The sequence below is a fragment of the Cololabis saira genome, chromosome 23, assembly GCF_033807715.1.
Source record: "Cololabis saira isolate AMF1-May2022 chromosome 23, fColSai1.1, whole genome shotgun sequence".
Taxonomy (NCBI): domain Eukaryota; kingdom Metazoa; phylum Chordata; class Actinopteri; order Beloniformes; family Belonidae; genus Cololabis; species Cololabis saira.
Window position 1 is genome coordinate 13,984,459 of NC_084609.1, and position 18,135 is coordinate 14,002,593.

General features: G+C 39.3%; 1 protein-coding gene across 4 annotated transcripts in view; it reads left to right on the forward strand.

Annotated features, from left to right (window-relative positions):
* dgki (diacylglycerol kinase, iota) overlaps positions 1–18,135 on the forward strand; it is an 85,352-nt gene that overhangs the window by 31,784 nt on the left and 35,433 nt on the right. For all 4 annotated transcript variants that reach the window (XM_061715116.1, XM_061715118.1, XM_061715119.1 and 1 more), the window contains exons 2-3: positions 12,181–12,289; positions 16,248–16,343. In XM_061715116.1, coding sequence (XP_061571100.1) covers positions 12,181–12,289; positions 16,248–16,343 — 205 coding nt within the window. The remainder of the gene's footprint in view (positions 1–12,180; positions 12,290–16,247; positions 16,344–18,135) is intronic.

Consider the following 18,135-nt stretch of genomic DNA (forward strand, 5'->3'; position numbering starts at 1 on the left):
ACCAAGAAAAACAAAGAAAACCAGCTCAGAGTTTGAGATAATCCAGTTTATATGTGTTGATGTCTTCCTGCTGTTGTCAGTTTGTGTGTGTGTGTGTGTGTGTGTGTGTGTGTGTGTGTGTGTGTGTGTGTGTGTGTGTGTGTGTGTGTGTGTGTGTGTGTGTGTGTGTGTGTGGTCACGTTACAGTTTGTTTTCTGGGAGCACATGGGGTCAGACTTTGGCTGAGATGAAAGGCCGCACACTGTTGAAAGAGAAGAGACAGCTGGTAGCTTAAAAAAAATATGAAGAGTGTCTGTCTCAATAGTTTAAACAAGCAAACATGTGGCACACGATCTGCTCTTGTACAGTTGAGAGTATAACACATGTGTTTCTGGTAGACCTATAGATCCAAAACATGAGTCAGAAACAGAAAGTAAATAGTCTCAGTTGTGCTTGGCTGCAGCATCATCTTGTAAGAAATGCTCCTGCAGTAGATGTTGTAAGTCACTGAGGAGGATTTGCCATAACATGTTTGGACGGATTAAATTGTCACTGTATCATGTTTAGTAGAAGCTGACTGAGATGTGATTTTTGAGTTTATCTAACGGTATTTGCATAAAAACAGCTCCGATAGGTAGAATGCAGTCACCGTCCATGTAAAGATAGCCTCAATACAGGAGGATATTATATGTCACCAAGTAAAACTAGAAACCCAAAATTCAAAGTGATGTCACATCACTTCACATTAAGGATAATTTTACTTTCAACTTTTTTTAAGCTTTGCTGGCTCCGACAAGTCAGCATAAACTGACATATCAGCACTTTCTTCCCAGCTGTTAAACAGATCATGGCAGAGTCATGAACAATCAGACATCGTCACCAGGAAAACAGGTTAAGGTTACATAATTAATCACATTTGGAGCCTATACTGGCTAACCCTTTCTTGGAATAGGTTTCAGCTTTGTCGTGACTTGAAGCAGGAAAAAAAAGGATGGATTTTTTGTGTAGTTGATTACAGTTCTTAAAAAGTGAAATTGGCTATTCGTTGAAAATGAAAAATACAATCATGCAAGAATATTGCAAGAAATACCACGACGAAGTTGATTTTCTTTCAGCTGTAGAACATTGAAGGTATCCAGATTCTCTTAAAGGAAAAGTCTAATGCCGTTTAAAATTTTAGTCTGTGGATGCTCACTAAGAAAAATAAAGTACCGTAGTTGATGCTACATTGTACAGATGTAATGGTTTAAAGGGGACCTATTATGGCATTTAATGTATATTTTAAACAGGCCTTGAATGTCTTAAAAACAATCTAAAGCTTGTTTTTTCTACATAAATCATAAATCCAGCCTGTGGGCCCTGTCACTAGTTTTACCGCTTCTAACCTCTTTTTCTGCGCCTCATTTTTAGGGAAGGGGGGGGTATGATAATGAGACTCTGTGCTGATTGGCTCCCTGAATGACGTGTAGCAGGGGAGGAGCATAAACCTGGCTCCGCCAGAGCAGCCCGAGCCTGTAAATTATCACAACACTGAATTTTCACAAATGGAAACTTTATTGTTAAAAAAATAAAATATGAGTTGTATATAAATAACATTTATGCACTATTTAAGCCGGATCTACCCGGCGGATGCTGAACGCTGGCCCCGGAGCCACGCCAGGCGCCCGGGAGCAGCGCTGCTGGAGCAGCGCGCGTCACCGCGGCTTTAACGGGGGAATCTGACCGGTTCCGACCGGCCGGGACCGCAGGAACCGGCCTGGACTGGTAGCAGGGACTCCCGGGGACCGACCAGCGGAATTTCAGCCGGATCTGCCCGGCGGATTCTGCGCGCTGGCGCTGCAACCCCACGGCCGGCGCACAGATCGGCTCCGGAGCGCATCCGCGGCGCATCGTCGGTTACCGGTGATCAAACCGACAGATTTGCCTGAAAATCTCGGAGAGTGAAGCTGGTCCGACCTGGGACAGACCCCCGAGGACCCAGCTCCCAAACCACCCGGGAACCTGGATGATTTAACCCGGATCCGCTCCGCCGCGGCGCCGCGTCCGACTGGCTCAATGAAAGGACCGCTCCAGCAGCGGAGAGAGCTGGTTGTGGGCGTGGTTTCAGCAGCGGAGTCTGAACCTATGGAAATCTGCTCCTGTCGTTACGTAACGACAGGAGCAGATTCTAATCGGCTCAAAAAAAACCACGTGACACTGGGGGACTCTGTCCGGCGGGGGTCAGAGACCTTGCAGAAATTCATGGTATTTTGTCTCCCCTGTGCTGGCAGGGTGAGGGGAGACCACTTTATATATGTTAAAACAAGAAAAAAACGTGTATTTCATAATAGGTCCCCTTTAAGTTAAAAATAAGTTCTTATAGGAAAGAATGATTAAAAACACACTAATGAGTTTTCTTTCATCTTTAAATAGTAGTTTCACTTGCATTTAAAGTAATTTTTGATTATTTCAGGAACCATGGTCTGGTTTTCGTAGTCTTCTGTCCCTGCTTTTCAAAGTAGGGACAAAAGTAAGTCTCAGATAGTGCTATATGCTATGAGAGTACCTCTACTGACAAGTTCTTGCGAAACAAGTTCACCCAATGCTCATTAAGTGCAGATACTGTCAGGATTTTCTTTCTTTTATTTTTGCTTCAGCAAATCTGGTGTCTTTAATAATGCTCTGTAAAATTGCCCCTCTGATGACCCTCCACTGATGTGTTTAACTTATGTCAAGATGTCAAGATGTAAATGGGGTTAACTGTGGAAACCATGGATCCTGGACCACTAAATTAGTTGTATACTTGCACTCATGGCCAGAAGGTGGGATGAAACCTATTTGAATTAACTATTAAGCTCATCACTTCAAGAAATAACACATGCCTGGTAGGGATGGGCGGTATGGACTAAAAAATGTATCACAATAATTTCTGGCATTTATCCCGATAACGATAAAAATGGCGATAAAAAAAAATACCAATTCAACTCCACCTTTGTAACTATAAATCTATCTCGCTCTCAGATCCGCCATGTTTGTTACACAAAAACGTCATCAACGGGAATTTTTCTTTCTTTCTTTCTTTCTTTCTTTCTTTCTTTCTTTCTTTCTTTCTTTCTTTCTTTCTTTCTTTCTTTCTTTCTTTCTTTCTTTCTTTCTTTCTTTCTTTCTTTCTTTCTTTCTTTCTTTCTTTCTTTCTTTCAGGCTCATTTCCTTCCTTCCTTCCTTCCTTCCTTCCTTCCTTCCTTCCTTCCTTCCTTCCTTCCTTCCTTCCTTCCTTCCTTCCTTCCTTCCTTCCTTCCTTCCTTCCTTCCTTCCTTCCTTCCTTCCTTCCTTCCTTCCTTCCTTCTTTTTTCCCTTCCTTCCTTCTTTCTTCCTACTCTCTCCTTCCTTCTTCCCTTCCTCTTCCCTTCCTTCCTTCCTTCCTTCCTTCCTTCCTTCCTTCCTTCCTTCCTTCCTTCCTTCCTTCCTTCCTTCCTTCCTTCCTTCCTTCCTTCCTTCACGTACGTTGTGCGTGGATCATCAATGGGAATTTATCGTTTTTACCGCGAGATGACAAATTCTTATCGTGAGGAATTTTTTTGACGGTATATCGTGAACGGTAAAATATCGCCCATTCCTAATGCCTGGACATAAAAAGTTGTTGTTCTGGTGTTTGATAAACAAAAGTGAGATTTAAAAACCTTTTTATTTATCTGCTTTTGCGTTAAAACGTTAACAGTCATACCCCCCCTTACCTGATGCCTGCAGAAAGAGAGTCATGTCCTCTGTCTCTGCTGTGCCTCACTCACATATATGCATACACTGGCACTCTGGGCGTGCTGTGTCACCGGCGGCATTGAACAAGCCTTTCACACTGACCCACATAGAGGCAGAGAGGGAGAGCATAGAAAGAGAGAAATTGGGGTGAAATTGAAAGGAGAGAGATAAAGGAACTGAAGTGGAGCCACTGAAGAATTGGCCAGTCATGTTTTAGATTGTAGAGAATAAAGGACAAGAGTGTGAGTATGTGAAATATCCTTAACTGACAACGTTTTAGCGCCACATTTTTAACACCAAGGCTGTGATGTGTAACTCTGCATATTTAAGCTGCGTCCAACAAATAATCTTTATTGCATTGTAAAGGTGTTTCATGTAATTTTGGTGGGGGTTTTGCATTAATCTTCATGGGTCAGATGACAAGATGTGAAACGTGACGGTTCTTCAAGGCTGCAGATAATCGGGACACGTAGTTCCTAAAAACATTATAAATTCTCCTTTTAAAATGTATGTTGATGATAAAATGCTTTGAGCACCACTAAGTAGAAGTGAAAGACGTGGTTCTTCGTTGGATGTGGGAGCTGATTTAAGTTAAATGGGCTACTATCAAGCTTTTCTGCTCTTTATTTTGAGAAACTCTTCTTATGGCTAGTATTTCTTAATTTCATCAGTTATTCCATTTTCGGTCTCCCATAAAGCATTTAAATCCTCCGGAATGTAATCTTTGATCTTTTAGCATTCACCCTTAAAGCCTCTAACGTCATAAAAGACGGAAACAAGTCTCCTTTTTCTTTTTGGCCTTTTAAATCCCCATCCCAGTTTAACTTTAAAATGCGCAGAGTTTCCTCTCTTAAGAACTGAGAAAATGTGCTCTGAGATTCTTGTGAGTCCATGTGAGTTTCTCAGGTTGCCCTTGCCAGGTTATCATTTACGTAACGTTCCAAAAATAGACCAGATTCACCTGTGAGGGAATTAATTGGGAGAAGAGACAAGGAGAAAAAAAAAGGTGGACAGAAGGAGGGATGGAGGGAGGAAAAGAGCAAAAGAGATTATAATGAGTCAAAGACCCTTTGATAAACTCTGTCACATCCATTTGAGGACAATGTAGTTATTTTTGGATGTTTAATATATATGAATTCAGAAGATATAACATGAGAACTAAGGTAGGGTTGCTTTAGTTTAGAAATATGTTATCAGTTTTGTTCTAAATGCACTCATGTTAAACTGTATAATGAGCTGGAATATCAATAAACATGCAGTAGATTACAGTAATTCAGCCTTATACCAATTAAATGCTTTTATTTGGATGTACACATTTAAATAAATATTCATTCCATCTTTAATCTAAGAGAAAAAGACAGGACCCGAGTAGCTGGGGTATATGTGAGGTGTGGTGGATAGTGTATCATCGTTCACTGGACACCCTTGACAACAACCTCACACTCGTATTGTCACCCTGAAACAAAGTCCAGTTTTCTACTTTCATAGTGAACTTGCTTTCACTTCTGTTTGACCTTTTCATAAGTTGGATCTTTAAGGAAGTTAAAAATCATCTAAGTCCTAGTAAGATAGGAAAAACCCTGAATTAAATAAAAACACACCCACATACACATTATTGAACAGCACAGAGCTCGAGTGTCTCGTGTCAGGTATCCCTTACTTGTCTCGGTGATTGGCATAATTGCCAGAGCCGTGCTGTGAGTATGTAAGGAAACGACTGCTGGTTGATTGAATCTGCTCAGGAATGTTCACTGTGTGTTTGGTTTTATTCTTGAACTCTGAAAGATGAAGATATTTCCAGTTGAATGAGTAGTAAACCTTTACAAATAGCTGTGATGAACAGTGACATTGGAGGACAAGCAGGGAAGAGAAGGAAGTTGAAAAAAGTGCGTTGGTTTCACCGGCTTCTGGGCTACAGGTTAGTGAAACCACTGAAGTTTTTGAAACTTCTACATCCAGACTAAAACCAGAATAATGTTATATATATATATATATATATATATATATATATATATATATATATATATATATATATATATATATATATATATATATATATATATATATAATATCTATATATATATATATAATATCTTTTTCTGTTAACTAGCAGTGAAGTAAATCAGATCCTGAGATGTTTTTTGATGTCAGCTACTGTAACTGCCAAGCTGAAGCTGAAGGAGGTTATTGGGTGTTGTGTCCTTTTTTCTAACTTTTCTCACAAATTTCTTGTATTTTGTGAAGGTGTTCGAGTCTATGAAGGGTGCTTTAAGCGTTGACTTTACTCATCACTGAAAGGTTCAGGAATACTAAAAAAAAAAAGCCATCCTGGCTTAGAAAATGCAACAAACAATCAAACTATCGTCCTGTCAATACCCTATTTGTTATTATGGTGTCAGTGCTTCTCCCACTAATACTCATTCTAACTTTTATTTCCCCACAACAGGATCAATCATGTCTAATCTTTACAAGTCAACTCACTGAGTGTTAATTATCATTATGAAGTTAACATTTGTATGAGCCTTCACTGGTGTTTGATATCCTCTCTGCCGTCTTCTTGGTGTTAAATATCCTCTCAGTATTCTCTTACACAGAGCACTTTCAAAGTGGGTAAATGCAAATGAAAGATTATTCACAGGCTTAAAAGTAATTGCAACACATTCCTACCAAAGTTAACTTTTTATTATTTTTCTTTTTGCCTTGAAGCAATCCCTATTTTGTATCGTGCAGCATGTATAACACGACTGATACTCTGCTCATACTCACGGCTGATACTCAGTGAAATTTGCCAATTGTGCATTTATTATTTATTAACCTTTGGAGCACCATATTAGGAGTATGTTTTTCTTTTGCATGAAAGTTGTAGGAAAGAAGCATATGTGAATGAATCATTTTTAACATTTCATACAGTTTTATATTTTCAGATTAGATGGCTGTCCGTGGCATTCGTTAAATCCTGCCATTTGTGTGAAGAAAAAGTGAAATGGTTCATTGATTGTTGCAGTAAAACCAAACTTTTATATTCTAAATTGCTCATTTTACCTTCACAAATTGTTGTCCTGGCAAAGAGAGCGACTTAAGGGTGAAAAATTCTCCCATGTAATCACAATGTCTCCAGGAGACGTTAAAACCCATCCCTCCCACTTGCAGCTGCCTTTATTTTCATGGCTATTACTTTTGTTTCCCCCTTTAGCTTTGACTGTAAACACTGTTGCACAGCTACACTGTAGTCCAGCAAACACAGGGGTCTTCAGAAACTGGTTAAATTACTGTAGTGGTGTAGGAGACTACACTAACGTGGGCTTGATTTGCCATCAGTGTTACCATGCAGTGTAACGTAGCTCGTAGCTGTGTGTGAGAATCTTATTTTATTCTCGTCTCCGTCACGCAAATAGTAGAAAACTTCACAGTCACTTCATATTGTGATCATAGTTGACACCTGCATCAATACTGAGGGTTTGTATTCAGAAAACATTTGAAAAATATCATAGTCAGGGTGTAGGCTGTCAAAAACGACAGTATATTAACTGCATGTGTGTGTGTTGTGTGTGTTGTGACAATCACACAGCACTGTCACAGGAGTAACTGCATTTAATGTAAAGTTGCTGAGACACACGACGCCCCTACACAGAGCAGATTCCCTGCCAGTATAATTGCTGGACGAGCTGCCGATGCTCCCGCGGTGCCGTTGTCATGGCAACACTGACAACCCACCTCTGCAGGAAGAGGAGGAAGAGGAGGAGGAGGCTGAAAATAAGGAGAGGAGACAAGGGGGAGGATGAGTAACAAGAGCGGAGGATGACAGGAGCGTGAGGGAGGAAGAGGAGGAGGAGCGAAGCAGTGGGAGGAGAAAAAAGAGGGACATGGGAGAAGAGGGGGAGATCTGAGAGAACCGAAACAGATTTACAGAGTGGACGAGAAGGCACGCAGCAGAGGAAGAGGAGAGCGTCAGAAGAGCGATTATTTCTGGGGGGACACAAGAGAGGGTGAAAGAGGAGAGAGAGAAGTGCAGGGAGGCAGAGTTATATGCTGTGGAGACATAAGAGAGTAGGTGGTGTTAGACCAACTCAAGTCCACTGTGCTGGCTCCATCTTTCTGCTGTATATGTATATGTATATATTTTGCTTGAACATCATGGCTCCCATCTTAAAAAGTTCTGACATGGCTCAGTGTTTTACGTGAGGATACTTTGGTCTGAAAACACGTAATTCAGAGAGCAATCCAGTTCTCCAGAGGAGGAGGGTGGTGTGGAGTCAAAGTGGCTGACTCCGCCCATTAAATCTGGCTGCTATGAATAGCTTTGCAAAAATGTGGTTAAAGATCAAGCTTTTGTACAGTATCCCAGTGGATTTCTTTTTTTTTTTTTTTTTACCAAAATAGGTCACAGTCATTTCATTAAAACGTCAGGGAAATCGTGTTAACTCATGAAAAAGGTTATAATGTCTCCTTTAAATAGCCCATATAGTGCTCACGATTTATTTTGCTGTCTACTAGAATGGTTTTACATGCTTTGAAGCACCTTTTGCCCTCTTCTGTCTTCTTAAACCCTTGAAATTCCAGCCCTCAGTTGTAAACCACCTACTTTTATCTTTGTTTGAGCGTGGAGGTGCAAAGAAAGCCGTGTCAATAGGTCTAAATTTGCTAAACTCTTACATACACAAAATAGCTACTTAACACTTTGTTGAAGTGTGTCCAGATGGTTTGGAACACTGAAGCCAAGTAGTCATTAATAATTGCAGAATCATCTTGCTCTCAAAGGTCAATACACTTTTTTCAGCACAGTTTAATGGCTTTACTCATTTGAACTGAGCAAAGTGCTGCTGCTGCTCCGGATGTACAGCAGTTTTGCTTTCAGGTGGGAAATGTGGTTCGATTCCTGGCTTCATGGAAAAGTGTCCTTGGGAAACACACACTGAACCCCACTTTGCTTCTGATTAATTTATTGGTGGGTGATTGTGTGTTTGATTGAAAACGCTGTTCCCTCGGCCAGGGGAAAGAACAGAATATCAGTGTACATGTCTGTGGAGTAAGAGTGCTCTATGAATGTTCTGTAAAGTGCTTTGAGTAAGCAACAAGACTAAGAAAGCACTTTATAAAGTACTAAAGTCAATTGGCCATTGACTGATTCCTTTAGTTTAGTTACAGCAGATGATTCATAGGTTGATAAAAGGACTTATAATGATGTTACGGTAGTTGAGGATTAAAAAAACAACCGTCCTGTCAGTGACTTGTCATTAACATGATGCAGTTTTGAAAGGACATTGAGTTTAGATAGAGCTTTTTGGTCACAGTCACCAAAGTAGAGAGAGAAATACTGAATAAAAATGCTGTGAAAATATTTTTCTTGAGGCTTGTGTCACACAAAGAGTCATGTGGAAACATTAAAGATCTTCTTTCCCCGAATATAAGCAGATTCTGGATGGAAAAGACATGCATTTGTCATAGTGGCCGCTACACCACGGCTCAAAGCAATATGTTAAAACTTAACAGTGGGGGTGGTTGGGGTGTTTCCCACTTCTTTTTCATATCTGTTTTCATAATCAGTTTGCAAAAAAATATTTCCTATTATTCTGAGGACAGATTTAACACTGTTTATGTTCTGTTTTCAGGTCACGTGTGTCGGATCCCTAACCTGACATTCAAGACTTTTGTTGTTGCGTCGCACTTTTGTTTTTTGTTTTCATTATTGTGAAATAAAATATAGTGAATAAAAGCGTAAAAGAGCTATGAGTTCAAAATCTGCTGTGTTAATCTAAGACGTGTGTTTTAGGCCTTTATCTGGAAAAATTCTATGTCATTTTCCAGTGAAAGGGCTGGAATGACAGTAAGCCTGTGCAGATCTGCACAGAAAAACCTGGTTTGTGAAACCGCACGTCCCTCAAGCTCACACATGAGTCAGTGGGCACATCTCCAACGTTTGAACAACATTGTAGACCTGGTTCCCTTTCTGCAAGCAGGTTCAAACAAGCGAGGGAAAACATTTTCAGAGAATTGTGGGTACATGTGCCTTAGCAAGTTCAAAATATTATCAGAGACGTGATTAATTAATTTTCCTTCGGGGATTAATAAACTATTTTGAATTGAGGAGAACCAATTTTCATGGTTGTTTGTGTTTGAAAAGTCCTGTGTTTCCATGTAAAGTTGGATTTGAGATTCATTTCAGACTGATGCACTTACCACCCTTTTCTGGATAGATGCACTTTAAATAAGTAAGAGAAAGTGTGTGTGGGTGTGTTTGCATACCTAAGTGTCTATTTGCTCTATTTGAGTGCATTAAGGCTATTGAGCTTTTTTTTTTTTTGTAGACTTTCTCTTTCTGTCTGCCAGAAACAATACAAATCTCAGGAACAAGCTTTAATGTAAGGCTAATTTCATTAATAGTGTGAAGAACTAGCGCAACAGCACCGACACAACCTGTAGATTCAAGTCTGAGGAGCCATAAATCAGTTCAAAGCAATCCTTAACGGCCAACGCTCTGTAATTAGACACAGGCTTAGAAGATGAAGATAAAATCAGATCAGCAGAAAGTAACAGGAACATCTTCCCTGTTCATACAGATATTCACAAGTCGATAAAGAGCACATGTCTCAAACAAAACTAGCCAACAACACAAATGAAACAACAATGACATGCTCGAAACTTTGCACTTTCATTGTCTGTTTTTAGATCCGCTTCCATATAAATGGTTTTAGTAAAAGTGTGTTCATTTCCCCAAAGCGTGTGTCCTCCCAATCCAGCGGTGACAGAAATACATCCCCACACCAAATAAATGAGGACTAAAACCACAGAAACAATGCCAGAATTTTTTCAAGCATGCTCTTAATCTCTTACCATCCCAGCTTAGAAAGATATTACACTTATGTGTGTTAATGAGTGCGTGCGGGGTCCGGGACTCTGTGGCATATGTCCAGTCACCATACGTCCTTGCATTTGTGCTGTCCTCACCCACGCATTACTATTTTTAGCTGAAGAGTCGTGAGTTCATGTACATGCATGTGTGTGAACAGTGTGTGTGTGTGTGTGTGTGCGCGAACTGTGTGTGTGTGTGTGTGTGTGTGTGTGTGTGTTGGGGCGCATCATCAGGTTACATGGTTTGTAAGTGGACACTTCTTTGTCCTGGTTGATAATTTTAGACAGATGGCCTCTGAAACTTTTAGCAGGGGGAGTCGGATGCTCTGTGCAACCTTTTCCACTTTGACACACCTGTATCCAATCCCATAATTACCAGTTTACTATAAAAGTCACCTTGCAACACAGTTCAGGACGTTACTTTTTCTGGGATTCTATCTTAAAGAATAATATACAAACTTTTGACATGTCCTTTAAAATAACTTCCAGTCATATGTGGGTCGAATGGCACGTGGCTGTCACAGTTATAGACGTTTATTTCAGTTTTTTTGCATGTGATACCCTTGTCATTGAATTGCAGCTGGAATGCTTTATGTGGAGACTCGGCTTAATCTGACAATCACCATATCATTTTCACAATATCACAATTTTACAGCATGGTATCTACTGTAGATGGATGTGGGGTTTGAAAGACAAAGGGAGGAAAATAGAGAAATCTCTCTCATGCGGTTTCCAGAGATGGCACGGATGTTGCTAAATGTAACACAAGCAACCTTATTAAGCATTTAAGGAGCCACCACGTGAAAAATAATAAGTTTATCAAGTCAAGTGGAAAGATAAATTAGAGAAATGCCTCAAAGAAAGACAGAAACCCAGAGCGATGATGTCCGAAACTGTAGAATTCATCGTCCTAAATGACTAACCCCTGCCGGTCATTGGAAATGTTGGACGTCACTGTGTAATTAAATATCTGGAGCCACAGTGCACTTTCTGTGGTCAATATGACTGATCATCTTTCATGTCACTTAAAAAAAAGTGCAGGTAATCAGCTTAACGGCAAAGATTTGGACGCTCAATGTGTTCAACTTGTTAATTATAGTCTTTTTATTTAAAAAAAATAATACTGATAATAGATTAATACATAGAATCAGCCAATACCCTAAACCCCAGGTCTTAGTATTGGGAGAAAAAAAAAAAAATGGCATTAGAACATCTCTAATGAACACAAATAACATAAAATAAAAAAAAAGACAACAGGAAGCATCTCTAGTTGACAGTTAGTGATGGAGAGATGACTGCTGACTCATCCTCCAACAGAACAGACCATCTCAGACTCTTCCCGTCACTGCTAGCAGTCTGTCCTCCAAGCTGTTCCCAGTCCTCCTCAAACAAATATCTCCAGCTGAGCCGTCTGAAGCGCTGCCCCATGATGTGAATACTTAATTTACAAGCTGAATTAAGCCCAGTCCTATCTGTTCTCCAGCTACTCGGTGGTGTGAGAGCGGAGTCAACAGCATGACGGTGCTGATTTTTGCCTTTATGCCAGAAAAGCCTGTATTCCTCACATATTGAGGTGTTTTTAACACTTCTTGTTTTTCATCTGTTGTCTTTTTTTAGGAAAGCGATCTCCCGCTCAGGCCTTCATTACCTCGGCCCACCTCAGCCCTCACTTCCTCCAGCATCCAACGGTCCCACCAAGGAGCTGCGTACCTGCGCGGACTGGACGGTTAGACACTCTTCTGCTTCTTATTTGTGTTCAGTGAGGGTTCAGATATGTAAACTAATAAACAGAGGTGTCAAGTAACGAAGTACAAATACTTCGTTACTTTACTTAAGTAGAAATTTTGGTTATCTATACTTCACTGGAGTAATTATTTTTCAGACGACTTTTTACATTTACCCCTTACATTTTCACGCAATTATCTGTACTTTTTACTCCTTACGTTTTAAAAACAGCCTTGTTACTCTATTTCATTTCGGCCTTTGAAAAAAAAACTATCCAGTTAAATTGCTCCATCCGGATAGAGTGAATTTGGTTGTGGTTGTTTCAGATGTTCTTGTCCAGTTTTGTTCTTACATCCGTTCCCTCAGATTCCTGCAACTAAACTTGGATGTACATTCCAATAAACATTAGGATAAAAGATAACATGCCTCTGAAGATGATAGCCCCTTTCACACAGAGATTCCGCAATATTGTTGTAAAGAAGTCCTGCCAATACGCCGCCTTTGTTGGTTCACACAGAACCATACAACGCCGGCATAACGCCGCTCCCGTCTGTAAATTCACACAGCATGCCGGCGTTCCGCAATCAGAGGCGTGACGACAGCGTCAGTCCGACCGTCATGTCAGCGGCATGCCGGCTGTGTCATTCACACAGACCCCGTTTCGGCTCTGTGACGGCTCTGTGACTACCTCCGCTGCCGGCTTATTGGTGGGGCCACTTGGCCCCCCCATTCCGCCTCCGTGACTTTCACACAGAACAGCGAGGCGGCTTAAAGGCGCAACGTTCCCGCCTCGAACTGGCTGTGTGAAAGGGGCTGATGGTTCTTTAATATATTTGCATTATACTAAGATGCATTCATTTTCAATGGCTTTTGTCCTTAATGGCTTTTTCCCCCTTACATTACTTTTACTTTTATACTTAAATTAGTTTTGAAACCAGTACTTTTATACTTTTACTTGATTGAAAAACTTGAGTTGATACTTCAACTTCTACAGGAGTATTTTTAAACTCTATACTTCTACCTGAGTAATGAATGTGAATACTTTTGACACCTCTGCTAATAAATTAACTCCTGTTACTACTCTATCAACCCATCCTTCTGTACTGTTCCACACATGTTTAATTAATATCCTCTCTGTCACCAACCGGGCCAAACTCACACTCGTCACAAACACACCTGCTAAAATCATTGGTACCGTAGTACAAGACATCAGTCACCCACTGAACGAATATATCACCCCACTACGCTCAGGGCGCAGCTACATATCCATTAAGTTCAGGAAGGCCCGGCTGGGGAAAAGCCTGATCCCTGAACAGCAGCCCCGCTGACATGTCTGTTTGCTTTTGTGCTGTCATTTATCTCGTCTTTGTTGCTATGCATGTCATTTATTTATTGTTGGTGTGTATGTAGTGTCCGTTGTTGCTGAGACAAGAAATGAAGACTAATGTCTCTACGGGACAAATAAATCAAATAAAACTGAGCTGTACTTGGTGAAGCTACTTGGGTACAGTTCTGGATACTACACAAAATCGCATTTACGTGCACGTATCAGGTTGAGTCACTCCATGACATTTGGATTTTAATGCCAGCAGGTTTAAAATAAGCAATTTTCTATTGTTATTTATGGTCAATGCAAGAAAATATCCTACTAGTGTGGCTATTCAAGTTTGGTGTCATGACTTAACGAGATGTGACTTTTTAGGAGTATCATACAGAAGTGAGTGGGTTTTATTTACAGAATATGAGTAGCAAAATCAAAAACCTACTTTAAAATGCTTTTTTAGCTGTGAAATGTTGCCCCTGATCTGAGGAAAATGTCAAGAGGAAGCAGAAAGTACTCATCAACTGCATACAACAGATACTTAAAAAGAACAAGCTTTTACGTAGCATTTTTATTTCTACTAAAATGTCATTTGCTTTTTCACATTGAAAAAATAATAATAATTAAAAAAGAAAAATCATATTATAGCTGTGGCAGTTTGATCCTAAAATCTCAAGCTCTCTTTTTTAGAAGCATGTTTACAAAGAAAAACCCCTGGTAATATTGATTGAAAATGTGTAATTTTTTACCCACATTTTCAATGAAAATATCAAACAAATTTACACATGTTCTGTAATCTGTAGAGTTTTTAAATATTGATTCTAAAATGGATGATTTTATATTAATGCTATATTTATGCTAAAACAACCTAAATTATTATACTTTGCTTTCACATGCTTTCAGGCTGTTAATCACCTTCAGTAGTTCAAATCATACAGTATTATTCACATCTAATATTTTAATTTTTAATAAAGTTATTTGTAAATTATTAATCAGAGGCAGATTATTAAGTTTTGATCTGAATGTAGAGAAATTAGTTTGAAACTAATCAATAATAAAATAAACCCAAAATCATCCAAAATTACTTCAAATTTATGAAGGAAAAATAAAGGTTAAATGTGTTAAATATGCATTTCTTTATCAGACCAGAGACTCAAGCAACGGTAAGTAATTATGATAAACACTAAGTGCTTTATTATTAATAGGAAACTATAGGTAGACAAACTGTTGTTTCCCCCACATCAGAGTTTTCTGTCTGCAGGGACACACCAACACGTCATAACTAACCTTTAAATCTCCACAGGACGCACACTCAAACACTCACAACTGCATATGTGGTCAGTGTTGTTTATCAATCATTAACATGCACACAGATGTTGTTTTATTAGGAGTCTCTTTCAGCCACTAACAAGTCAGATAGTGTTTGTTTGTATCACCGTGAAGGTGCATTAGTGTGCAACCCAGACTCTGAAGTTAAAACAGGGCGCTGTTATTAGATGGCAAGAAGTGTAAAATTTCGTTAGTGACTAAAACAACTTGAATTGCAGCATTTTTGAGGTTAAACCTTCCTGTTGCTGCTATATTTCATAAGTCCATACAAGTCAAATACTGATGTTGTGCAAAGTTATGTGAATAGATGCTGAAGGAGAAGAGTTCACAGCCTCCGCCTCATCGAACTGGACGGGTACAAATATATTTCTGACAAAATAGACAAGTGTTAGACATTGTCATAGCTTTGATTTTCTTCTATTCATTGTTTTTGTTGCACGTGAAGTCAGTGTTAGTTTCTTATCTGCTTCGTTTATGTTATTTTTAGACCATCGTTCTCCTGCACCTTGATTTGCTTTACTTCCTGTTTCATTATATAGTACCTGGACTTGGATTTTGAAAACTGCATCCTGATTACTGCCTTACAAAGCTGTATTGAATACATAATGCATAGATTCATATGTTTTTAATTTAACTTTCACCACTTTGTTAATCACATATTATTAACCTGCCGGTTTTTATCACATTCTGATTGCCTTCTTTCTCAAAGACTGCATAATTGCACATATAATCAGTTTACAATCTAATTACCTGTGCGTATATGCAAGATCTAAGTTTGAACACTGAGTTTACACACTGTCTATAATAAAATATATTTAAAAAAAACATGCAGAAAATCTACAGACTCGTTTTGAGAGTTTTTACAACTGCAAACACTTGTTTGTGTTTCATATATACGTGTGCATTTGCACGTTACCTGTAATTCCTGTTCTGTTTTTTTAGCAGCTTAGTTTATCATGCATTGTTAAATAACCCACCTATAGGTTAACCTGTTTGGCTTAAGGTTTTTCTCCCACTATGGGAGTTTTTACCTGCCATTGTTTATGTAATAATTGCTCGGGGGTCATGTTCTGGGTCTCTGGAAAGTGTCTAGAGACAACTTTTGTTGTATTAGACGCTATATAAATAAAATTGAATTGAATTATAGTGTTATTTTCATTCTCAACACATTTATCAGTCGACTTTCTGAGTGTTTATGTGCATATGGTTGAAATAGTATGTGGCTGAAAATAACCGTTGAAAGGGGGAGACGTGCAGAAGGGCGTCATGGCTTAATGCTTCCCTCTTTCTCTTTTGTCTGTGACTGCAGGATAACGCAGTGAATGGCGATCACCTCTGGATGGAAACCAGTTGTTCAGGGGAGCTGTGTTATCTCGGCGAGGACGCTTGTCTTCTGAAGACCGCAGTGAGTAGTGACCAGAACAGACTCAGGACTCCTCTGTTTGTGTGTGCGAGGGCCATTTCTGCCGTGAGAAGTCCTGATGTCCTCCATGAGCCTCAGGTTCTCTCTCTTTATTTATTTATTTTATTTTTTATTAAGAATTTAACGTGGTTTTGCAAACAGCTGCTGAGTTTGAGACATTTTCCCCGAGTTCATCAGCACATTTGTTCTCCTCAACTAACTGAAAACTGCCAAGCACAAGAAAACATGTTCTTATTACTTAATTAGAAGAAAAGCTGGATGCCTCCGCAGAGCTCAGTTTTCTCATAGATATTTATTGCCAGCGATGAAAGGCTGGGATGTCTGACTGTTTCTGCCACGTACAGATGGACGGGTTTCTGTGAAACGCCGTCACAGGGGTTCGTGCTAGAACTACAGTAGGTGGGGGACACTATGAAGACACTTCCTGTCAAAATGCAAAAGGCAGATGCAGCTTTATAGTCTTGTAACTTTTATGCATAGATTCTGTTTTTCATATAAACTTCTATCACATTACAATATCTATGCAACTATGCAGGTATTGGAAAAATAGTCTGACCATTTGTTGTCGGGAATTGTGTTGCTGACAGTGGCATATTTTTAATCACGATATCTATGAATACTGCAATGATTTGTTTATTCTTTTTTCCATCATGGTACTAAAAAGGATTACAGAAACAGAAGCAGCTGCAGCGTTCAAAATGTTTACTCAAAAAGTAGCTGTTTACATGTTACTCTGGGGCAGATTTAAAATCTATATGTATGTTCAATAGCAGATAATACATGTTAAAGGTGAAATGGTTTAACAGTTGAATTTATGGTTGTTATTCACGCAAATAACTGATTTATACTCATCATTTACATTGGCCCAACTACAGGTGGCCTCACTATCCCAGGGTGTTTTTTTTAAAATAATTTTAGCAAATAAGACAGATTACAAAAGACATAATAAACATGGTACCTCGCTGCCAATTATGTGACCAGTATAGAAATGATTGAGATGATGGAAAAACCTTCATCCTGAGAGTCATTAGACATGATCATGGAGGACAATGGTCCATTTTCACTGCTCTGACAGGGAAGAGAGTGACCTGGAATAGGGAGCTGAGAGAAAATAAAACCTTTAGTTTGCCAGTAAAATAATCATATGTGTGTAAATTTGCACCGATGATGGGTAATCAGAGTGAGTGTGAAAGATCATGCTGAACCTGATGCAACAAAAACAAATTCACTACCCATCCACGGTCAATTTAATTAGATAACTAGAACATGTTCAGAAGGCTGAAATGACCTTAGTTAAATGTGAGATTGCTTTGACAGGTCATGATGGACATGAATAAATGCACTCGTGCCTTTCCTCAGCTAGATATGGCTGATTCATTTCTAGTCATGAAGGAACCATCTGGCCGTCTGAAGCCTTGAACTCAGCGCTGAAATAAAGGTGGGATAAATGCTGCTGAGAATAGCGCATTCCTCATGTTACCGGTCATGACAAGCAGAGTCTTCTTATGATTGTTGTTTTTTTTATATTAGCTTTGTAAATGGTTGGGTCAAGTGGTTATCATCAAAGACGAGTAAACTCATTGAGTGTTTTCCTTAATGAAAGTGAAGAGGCTTTCCATCAGTATGCCAGAATACTCGTCTGACATTTCAGAGTCCATAATTATATGTTTATTAAGATTTTAGAGAGTGGTGGTTAGAAAAAAAAAATGTTGTCACCCTTTTTATAGAGTAACCGGTGGAGAACTAAAAATGTTTATGTTCTTGTCCTTAAAGT